We start from the raw sequence: 10,281 nt of genomic DNA on the forward strand, positions 1-10,281 counted from the left end.
GCTGACTCCGAGGTCAGAGTTCACAGACCCGGATGTACCCGAGCTCACCTGTACCTGTAACTAACCCTGAACCTATGCCCTGAACTCAGCCTGTATACTGTGACGTGTTAGAGGAGCTCCGGTACTCCCCCCACCCCCCACGGTACTCGTGGTGACGTCACGGTTCCCCGGTAGAGCCCGTGCAGGGCGCGGAGTTACGGTAACCTCTGTGTTCGTGCTCCCCGGGGTGATAAAGGAACGACTTCCCGTAAGGAAGTGTTTTCTGCTCCTGTGGAAGAATCACGGAGATCACGTGACTCCAGCTCTGCCCGGAGACTCACAACAACACAGCAGCGCGCGCTCACACTCCCACCCACATGTTCTGACTCACTATGACTCACTGAACGTGACGAGAAGTCCACTGCTTCTGTGGAATATCAACACACACACACACACACACACACACACACACACACACACACACACACACACACACACACACACACTAGGGGAGCTCATGGCCTCATGTCGGGAATCTGCGTATTTCTGCTCGTCCAGCTGTTTGTAATCTCTTGTCCCGCCTGTTCCGGATTTTGGAGTCTCAGTGAAAATGAAACCCTGGATCTGCAGGGGGACAGGAAGCTGTGGACTTCATCAGAGAGAGAGAGACAGAGCTTCTTATCTGAACACAGAGTGATCAGAGGAATCAGAGCTGCTGTGTTTCTGCAGAGAGTGTTCATGATGTTTGTAACTCTGAGATCATCTGATCAATATGAGATCTTTGAGTCCTCCAGATGTGACAGAGTCCTGATCCTGATGAGGAGGACCTTCCTCTTCATCAGTTTGATAACACTCTGCAGAAAGAACAGAATCAGTGTTTTAACATCACTCATGCTCCCATGAGTCCACTCTGTCTCAATCTCAAATATTTTCATGAAATATTTGAGAAACAATATTTTGTGTTTCAAGTATTAGACTGACATAAACAAATACAAATGATATATTTTTAATTATTGCTTCCAAGAAAAACTAACAGAACTGAATTCTTGACAGTTTCAAGAAGTCAGTTCTGAACATGTCTCAACAAATACCAGAGAATGAATAAACCTGGCTGTGACTGAAGAAATGACACTTGAGGACCTAAGAGACTGAGTGATTCTAAGAAGGACCTAAGAGACAAATGCTTTCGGTGTCCCAAAACTTTTTTCCACCCCTGTATGTTCACGTTCTTTCTCTCTTGACCAGGTTCATCCTGGACTCTCTCACAGACCGTCCCTCACAGCAGGAGACTTTCGGGAGACGTGACGTTAAAGGAAACTGAAAGTCCGGGTCCTTCTTTACCCGGAATCCAGGATCTAACCTCTGACCCCTTCATTGTTCTCTTTCTGTTCCTCTCTCTCTGGTCCTCTCTCTCTGGTCCTCTCTCTCTCTTTATCTGGTTCTGTCTCTCTCTGGTTCTCTCTCTCTGGTTCTTTCTCTCTGGTTCTTTCTCTCTCTTTATCTGGTTCTCTCTCTCTCTGGTTCTTTCTCTCTCTTTATCTGGTTCTTTCTCTCTCTTTATCTGGTTCTTTCTCTCTCTCTCTGGTTCTTTCTCTCTCTTTATCTGGTTCTCTCTCTCTCTGGTTCTTTCTCTCTGGTTCTTTCTCTCTCTTTATCTGGTTCTCTGTCTCTGTCTCTCTCTGGTTCTTTCTCTCTCTCTCTCTGGTTCTTTCTCTCTCTTTATCTGGTTCTCTCTCTCTCTCTCTGGTTCTTTCTCTCTCTCTCTCTGGTTCTTTCTCTCTCTCTCTCTGGTTCTTTCTCTCTCTCTCTCTGGTTCTTTCTCTCTCTTTATCTGGTTCTTTCTCTCCCTTTATCTGGTTCTCTCTCTCTCTGGATCGTTCTCTCTGGTTCTCTGTCTCTCTATCTGCTTATCTCTCTCTGATCTCTCTCTCTCTCTGGTTCTTTCTCTCTCTTTATCTGGTTCTCTCTCTCTCTCTCTGGTTCTTTCTCTCTCTTTATCTGGTTCTTTCTCTCTCTCTCTCTGGTTCTTTCTCTCTCTCTCTCTGGTTCTTTCTCTCTCTCTCTCTGGTTCTTTCTCTCTCTTTATCTGGTTCTTTCTCTCTCTTTATCTGGTTCTCTCTCTCTCTGGTTCTTTCTCTCTCTATCTGCCTCTCTCTCTCTGGTTCTCTCTCTCTCTATCTGCTTCTCTCTTTATCTGTCTCTCTCTCTGTTCCTCTTTCTCCCTCTCTTTCCCTCTTTATCTGGTTCTTTCTCTCTCTAGCTCTCTGGTTCTCTTTCTCTCTCTCTGTTTCTCCCTCTCTCTTGTTCTCTCTGGTTCTCTTTCTTTATCTGGTTCTTTCTCTCTGGTTATCTCTACCTCTCTTTCTGGTTCTCTTTCTCTCTGTTTCTCCCTCTCTCTCTAGTTCTTTCTCTGGTTCAGGTGTGTGTGTGTGTGTGTGTGTGTGTTCAGCTGGGCCTCTGTGGATGTTCACAGTGAAGTTCATTTGAAGTTAAGAGTGAGTGATGAAGAACATGTCGGCCTGCAGAGGAGAAGAACACACTCCTCTTTCAGTGTCACACCTGTTGCATGATGAAACCTCATCATCCTCTCACAGTGAATCTCCTGATTATTACCTGCTGCACACACACACACACACACACACACACACTCTCTCTCTGCCTCCTGAGATGTGACCGACAGACAGGCTGAGACGTGTCTCTGTTTGTGTCCCTCTTCATGCAGAGACACAGAGACGTCTCTCATGAACCCTCTCCGTCTCTTTAAACTCGTCTGAACAGAAGTCTTCAGACCGCTCTGACCGGAGGAACCTGATGATCAGTTTTCAGATCAACAGGAACGTTTGATGATCTTATTAAAGGGAAGGAGAGGAGCAGGAAGGTGATGGTATACTCAGCAGGTTCAGTTTACTGTCAGTGATCCGGCTGATGTTTACAGGGAGGATTCTTTCAGTGAATCAGAATGAAAGTGAAACCAGAGAAGGATTAAAAACAGAGTGAAAGAGAAAGAAGAGAGGTGAAGCAGCTGCTCACCTGAGAGACGAGTCACAGTCAACATGTTTTATTAGCAATAATAAAATAGAGTTAGCGGTTAGCACAGAAGCTAACACACACTTTTATCATATTCACACTTAAAAACCTTCAGCTGACGATCAGATCGTCTCCATGACGATCAGATCGTCTCCATGACGATCAGACAGGTAACACACCTGGGCACGCTAAAGACACTTAGAGGCGGAGCTTCACTTTCATCATTCATCACAACATCATGCTTTAACAAACAACAACAACAAACAACGTCAACAAAGTCTCTGCAGCTGATCTCTGTGAAGCGCAGAGAGCCACACACTCATCTGATCCAGGACTCATCTGATCCAGGACTATCTGATCCAGGTCTCATCTAAGCCAGGTCTCATCTAAGCCAGGTCTCATCTGATCCAGGTCTCATTTGATCCAGGACTCATCTAAGCCAGGTCTCATCTGAGCCAGGTCTCATCTGAGCCAGGTCTCATCGGATCAAGGAATCATCTGATCCAGGACTCATCTGATCCAGGACTAATCTGATCCAGGTCTCATCTGATCCAGGACTCATCTAAGCCAGGTCTCATCTAAGCCAGGTCTCATCTGATCCAGGTCTCATCTGATCCAGGACTCATCTAAGCCAGGTCTCATCTGAGCCAGGTCTCATCGGATCAAGGAATCATCTGATCCAGGACTCATCTGATCCAGGACTAATCTGATCCAGGTCTCATCTGATCCAGGACTAATCTGATGCAGGTCTCATCTGATCCAGGTCTCATCTGATCCATGACTCATCCGATCCAGGTCACATCTAATCCAGGACTCATCTGATCCAGGACTCATCTGATAAAGGAATCATCTGATCCAGGACTCATCTGATCCAGGTCACATCTGATCCGGAGACCTGTGGAGACCAGAGGAGACCTGAGGAAACTAGAGGAGTCCTGAGGAGACCTGTGGAGACCAGAGGACACTAGAGGACACTAGAGGACACTAGAGGACACTAGAGGAGACATGAGGAGACCAGAGGAGACCAGAGGTATCAGATCTGATGGTGACAGAGAGTGAAGGTGTTCTTCTTCTTCTTCTTCTTCTTGGTGTAAAGACTTGATCTGCCTCAGTGAGGACTGGAGTAAAGGATCTTCACAGTTTCAGGGTTTCTGGGTCTGGTGTGTCGTCAGGATCAGGTCCTGTGAGGAGGCACTGAAGTTAAGTCCACTTTAAAGTCCGAGCTTCATTTTCAGCCGTCACCGCTGAGGGCAGGTGACCCGCGTGTGTCCCGGCATGCTGCAGATCCCACAGGTCCGAGCCTTCTTAGCAGCTGGAGGTTTGCTGGAGTCTGCCGGGGTCCTCCGGCCTTTCTTGGCTCTGTCCCCAGCTCCATTAAAGCCACCGGACCCGCCTGAAACACCTGGACACACAGAGGACACAGAGGACGGGGAGGTCAGAGGTCAGAGGTCAGTACATTAAACACAGAAGATGTTTGTGTTTACATCGAGTCAGAGCGGCAAGAAAACGCCTCAAGGTCTCCGTGGGAGGGAGAGTCGTGACAGCTTCTTCTCTCTCTCTTTCTCTCTCTCTCTCCCTCTCTCTCTCTCTCCCTCTCCCTCTCTGACTCCAGCTTGACGGTTGAAATGATGAAACACTTTAAAGCAGATCAAAAGCGAACATAAAACATTCTATAAAATAATATAATACCTAGTTTATCACATATCATTATATATATATACATAATGAATGTAATACAATGATATATAACATAATGAACATGATGAATATGATGGAAGAGTGTGCAGATGTTTGGTGTTCATGTGATGGTATTATGGGATGTTTTGTCTGAGATGTTAGAAACACTTCAGAGAGGATGAAGACTTTGAAGAAGCTCTTCTTGTTTCTGTCAGCAGACTGAACAGGAAGTGAGATCTCTGAAACATCAATGAAATATTATAAACCCTGACGGCTGACGAGCGTCCTCCATCAGAGTCTCTGATCCGTCCTGATGGAGCTCATGAGGCTGCTTGTGCAGTTATAGGATACTGAGGACTGTCCCCTCTGAGCTAAAGCAGAGTCCTCTAATCTTATTAACTGGACTAACTTTATCTAATCAGTGCAGCACAGACAGAAACACTAAGTCCTTCAGTCCTTCAGTCCTTCAGTCCTACAGTCCTACAGTCCTTCAGTCCTACAGTCCTACAGTCCTACAGTCCTTCAGTCCTACAGTCCTACAGTCCTTCAGTCCTTCAGTCCTACAGTCCTTCAGACCTTCAGACCTTTAGACCTTCAGACCTTTAGACCTTCAGACCTTCAGACCTTCAGTCCTTCGGTTCTTTAGTCCTTCAGACCTTCAGACCTTTAGACCTTCAGACCTTTAGTCCTTCAGACCTTCAGACCTTCAGTCCTTCGGTTCTTTAGTCCTTCAGACCTTCAGACCTTCAGACCTTCAGACCTTCAGACCTTCAGACCTTTAGACCTTTAGACCTTTAGACCTTCAGACCTTCAGTCCTACAGTCCTACAGTCCTTCAGTCCTACAGTCCTTCAGTCCTACAGTCCTTCAGTCCTTCAGTCCTACAGTCCTACAGTCCTTCAGTCCTACAGTCCTTCAGTCCTACAGTCCTTCAGTCCTACAGTCCTTCAGTCCTTCAGTCCTTCAGTCCTTCAGTCCTACAGTCCTTAAGACTTTTGGTCCTTCAGTCCTTCAGACCTTCAGAACCTTCAGACCTTAAGTCCTTCAGTCCTTCAGTCCTACAGACCTTCGCCTTCAGACCTTCAGACCTTTGCCTTCAGTCCATCACCTTCAGTTCTTCAGTCCTTCAGTCCTTCAGACCTTCAGTCGTTCAGTCCTTCAGACATTCAGACCTTCAGTCCATCAGACCTTTGCCTTCAGTCCATCACCTTCAGACCTTCAGACCTTCAGACCTTCAGTGAGTGAGTGAGTGAGTGAGTGAGTGAGTGAGTGAGTGTGTGAGTGTCTGGGTGTGTGTGTGTGTGTGTGTGTGTGTGTGTGTGTGTGTGTGTGTGTGTGTGTGTGTGTGTCTTGCCTTGTGGAGGCACGTTCTCGTCGGCCCACAGGAAGAACCCACACTGCTGCTCTCTGGGTTTCCCGCAGGTGTGGAACACGCGTCCTTTGTTGGGTCCGTCTTTCTGCACCGTGCGCGTCACCGCCGCCTCGTTACAGTTACACATGGTCTGTCCTCCGTCGCCCCCGTCAGGCACTCCTCCTCTTCCTCCTCCTCCTCCTCCGTGGTTGTTACTGAACCCCATAGAGGTCCTTGGAGGCGGTGGCGTCTGCAGCGGAGGCCCTCGACTCTGTGGCGCCCCCTGCTGGCTCGGCTGATCCTCCCACAGGAAGAAGTTGCAGCTGCCGGCGTTGCACTTGTAGAACTGGCGGCCTTGGTTGGGTCCGTCTTTGCGTACGGTCAGGAGGACGGCTTCCTGCCCACAGTTACACACGATGACGTCACCGTTGACAGCTCCGCCCCCGGGTGGAGGTCTTGGCTGTGGGGTCCAGGAGGGGACGGGGGGAAAGGAAGTCCGAGGGTTTGAATTTGAGGGTCTGGGAGGTTTTGGTCTGGGGGGCCATGGAGCGGGGGGAAAGGGGTCGTCTCCTCTTCCTCCACCTCCACCTCCTCCTCTTCCTCCTTCACCTGCCCCCCCTCCTCCATAACCACCTCCACCTCCTCCTCTTCCTCCTCCACCTCCACCTCCTCCACCTGCTCCCACTCCTGCTCCACCTGCTCTGAGGTATTTCAAGTCCAGGACCTCTCGGAGCGTCTCGTCACATCCCCCGATACAGCCGACGAACTCCAGAGGCATCATGGGAGGGAGGCTGCCCCGCCGAAACTTAAACTTCATCCTGAAGAGACGGAAACACGGAGACCAGTCAGACTGAAGTCCACTCAGGATTAAACATTAAGACTTAAGAACCAAAGAAACCTGACGTTTAAAGACCAGCTTCAGACCAGAACCATCAGGAGAAACATAAACCCAGCATGTTCATATTCTTAAAGCTCCAGTGAGGAACTTTCCCTTTGTGTTAAACATGGCGCCCCCCTGTGGACAGAGTGGTGTGTGCTGGTTCTGTTTATATGTGTTTAATGTTTTCTGATAAATAAATCTGACCCGGTTGGTTCTGACGGTCTAACCTAAGACTGTTCCAGCAGCATGTTGGTGGTCTCTGATCTGACCCCGGCCTGCAGCTGACCCTGCTTTCATATTAAGGGTCATAAAAAAGTCTTAGTGCTAATTTCAGTCACTCTCATGAGCAGATGAAACTCCTCCCAGGAGGATCAGGATCAGGATCAGGATCAGGATCAGGATCAGGATCAGGATCAGGATCAGGATCAGGATGTGTTAGAATAAATCAGTGGTATTTTTTATCTTTGTGTTTTGATCGTGGGCGAATTTGAAAGTAAAATGAAATATTGAAAAGGAGGAGGATTTACAAACACGTTAAAATGATCAAACCATCAAACCGGCTTTACAAGGTCCTGCATCTTATAATGTGTGTGTGTGTGTGTGTGTGTGTGTGTGTGTGTGTGTGTGTGTGTGTGTGTGTGTGTGTGTGTGTGTGTGTGTGTGTGTGTGTGTGTGTGTGTGTGTGTGTGTGTGTGCGTGTGAACTAAGCGTGAATGAACCCTGTGTTGATTGCTGTGAGCTCTTATCTAACAGCTGAACCCTCTCGGTGAGTCTGATGGAGTTTTCGGAGTTTCAACTTTGAGCTGTGTACCAGAGCGGTTGCCGTGGTAACAGATGCTCGTGGCCTATATTTGGACCGAGCGATGAACACGAGGGGTTAACGCCTACCAGTGTAAACACGAATACTGACAAGTTTCTGAACACACACACCGTTTTATCTTCCTGTGTGTGTGTGTGTGCGTGTGTATTCAAACAGCAGAGCGCCTACAGATGTTGTGTGTGTGTGTGTTCAGAGGAAAATAAAGCTCTGTGTTTAAGTGACCACTGACAGGTATATGTCTGTGAGTATTTAGTGTGTGTGTGTGTGTGTGTGTGTGTGTGTGTGTGTGTGTGTGTGTGAGCTAAAGGAGAGTATTTATAACACAGTAGAATCGTCGTCCTCTCAGATCAGCAGCTGAACGATCAGATGTGACAACAGGAGCTAAAAACGGAGCGTTTGTTGAAGCTCAGAGAGGGGTCAGTTATTTAGGACTTCATCTTCCTCATCTTCATCTCTGAGGGCTCTTTAGCACCTCGTGTGGTAACAAGCTGTAACTGCAGTGATGACTGACTTTAACCTGCAGATGTTTCTCTCTCTGTGTGTTAAAGACTTTCATTATTTGAGTCTTCATCATCCAGAATCATGACTCGTGTCTTTGTTTGTTTCTCTACTCGACACCCGGCAGATAAAGACACAGATGTTTTAGAGGGAACGTTCACATTTAACTGTCACGTTGTTGTTCTTTTTAAAACTCTGCTTTGAGTGTTTTGAAAGCTGCCTCTGGATAAGATCTATTAATATGAAATGTGAGTGTCCACCGAAGCTTCTTCTGAGGAAACGTTTCGATCTGTCCTTCGGCTGCTTCATCTCTTCAGATTAAAGCTCCCCTCAGGAACTGATGGTTTGTTTAGGTTTTGGCGCCCCCCTGTGGATGGAGTGATGCCTCCTATCTGTGTGCTAGTGTGGTCCTGTCTCTGTGTCAGTGTCTCTGATGATGAACCTCCTCATGCTGCGTCTGAGTTATTAGCAGAGTACAGCTCAAAAAGTAAAAGCTTACATGTGGACTGGACGCGGCTGACAGGTCGGACACACGCTGTCATCTCTGCTGACCTCCAGCACCGTGTCCGGGAACCACACGGCGGTCTTACAGGCGGGGAAGCCCACACAGGTCAGGAACTTGCTGCAGGGGCGGAGACACAGAGCAGATGAAGTAACACTAACCTGGTTTTATTTAAACTGATAAAGTCTGGAGGACCTGCAGACGCTGAAACACACAAACAGTTTCTGTGACCTCAAAGTGAACCCTTTTAGAGTCTGACCTGTTCCCCTCCTTCTTCTTCTTCAGCACCATGTCCCGCCCGCAGTGAGGACACTTCCTGACCGGCAGAGGGAACTCCATGTCCTGCTGCTCCGCCTCAGGGAGCTCCTGAGCTGCTCCCAGGTACGGCACCAGAGCCTCGTCCAGCCTGAGAACAAAGAGGGACTCTGTGAGGATCAGTTAGACTCAGGAGGAGGATCAGAAACATTCAGACCGAGGTAAACTTCACAAACTTCTTAGCTTTCTTTGCCGACTCGATGAACACCTTCTTATATTTCTGGACGTGATGCTGCAGCACGATGCGCTTCTCTTTCCTGCCCTCCGACACCAGCTTCAGATCGGACTCCAGCTCAGCTCGCAGGTTCGGTTTGGACATCTCATAGCCCATGGAGTTGTAGCCTACACACACACACGGTATAAATACACACACACAAAGATTCAGCAGCTGTAGGATGTCAATAAGTCATTAGAAATAAACGTGAGAGTTTTGTCTGAGCTGAAATCTGAAGTTCAGCGATAGAAAGATGAGAGGTGTTAAAGTGACTCAGCTGAACTCTGCATGTGTTCTTATCTACAGGTCAGCATATCGACACAACAAACACCAACATGAGTGAAGTCTGAAGCCTCTGTCCCTTCCTCCACATGCAGTCAGAAAAACTACAAAAACCATTTTCACTCTATGAATGAAGCCTGTGTGTGTGTGTGTGAGTGTGTGTGTGTGTGTGTGGGGGGGGTTGCAAAGGGGTGGAACATTTCTGGTAAATTTCCATGGAAAGTTAAGCTGGGGAGTTTTGGAAATATTCCAAATTGGAAACTTTCCATGGGACTTATGGGAATTGAGGGTAATTTAATGGAAAGGTATCATATCCAAGCATAATATTTGTTTTGTTATAAGCAGACATCCATCCAAAATAATACAATTTAAACAGATGTATTTGTAAGTAGAACTTTTTCAAGTTTTAAATCTTTTATTGAACAATCAATTCTTTCATTGAAGAACAAAAACATGATTGTTGAGTTAAAGGTGACATATCAGGCAAAATGGACTTTTTAATGGTTCTCTACCTGAAATATGTGTCCCTGTCTACAAACCCCCCGAGAATGAAAAGAATCCATTCTGCCCCTGTTCTGATTTCTCCACCTTTCTGTAAATGTGTGCTGAAACCAGCCGTTTCAGTTTTCAGTGTTTTTGTTACGTCACAACGCCATCCGGTCTGTAACAGGAAGTCAGAGCTCGGAGCTTGTTCAGCCCATAGACTGTATAAAATACAACTCAACCCCTCCTCCGTT

General features: G+C 47.3%; 1 protein-coding gene across 1 annotated transcript; it reads right to left on the minus strand.

Annotated features, from left to right (window-relative positions):
• Window positions 1–3,021: 3,021 nt before the first annotated feature.
• Window positions 3,022–9,412, minus strand: top3a (DNA topoisomerase III alpha). The gene is made up of 5 exons (XM_034712293.1): window positions 9,225–9,412; window positions 8,993–9,139; window positions 8,731–8,853; window positions 6,037–6,851; window positions 3,022–4,408 (listed from the first exon to the last, which is right to left on the minus strand). The coding sequence occupies exons 1-5, from the start codon at window positions 9,377–9,379 to the stop codon at window positions 4,245–4,247; spliced, it is 1,404 nt and encodes a 467-aa protein (XP_034568184.1). The 5' UTR covers window positions 9,380–9,412; the 3' UTR covers window positions 3,022–4,244.
• Between the last annotated feature and the right edge of the window lie 869 nt (window positions 9,413–10,281).

This window comes from Notolabrus celidotus, chromosome 20, assembly GCF_009762535.1.
Source record: "Notolabrus celidotus isolate fNotCel1 chromosome 20, fNotCel1.pri, whole genome shotgun sequence".
Lineage (NCBI taxonomy): Eukaryota > Metazoa > Chordata > Actinopteri > Labriformes > Labridae > Notolabrus > Notolabrus celidotus.

Bases quoted from the DNA above. Each gene is read 5' to 3' on its own strand.
- top3a (XM_034712293.1), bottom strand. From the start codon at position 9,379: ATGGGCTATGAGATGTCCAAACCGAACCTGCGAGCTGAGCTGGAGTCC. The intron at 8,854-8,992 runs GTCAGACTCTAA...CCGCCCCTGCAG, and splicing joins AAGAAGAAGGAGGGGAACAG to CAAGTTCCTGACCTGTGTGG. The intron at 6,852-8,730 runs GTAAGCTTTTAC...CCGTCTCTTCAG, and splicing joins CAGCCGCGTCCAGTCCACAT to GATGAAGTTTAAGTTTCGGC.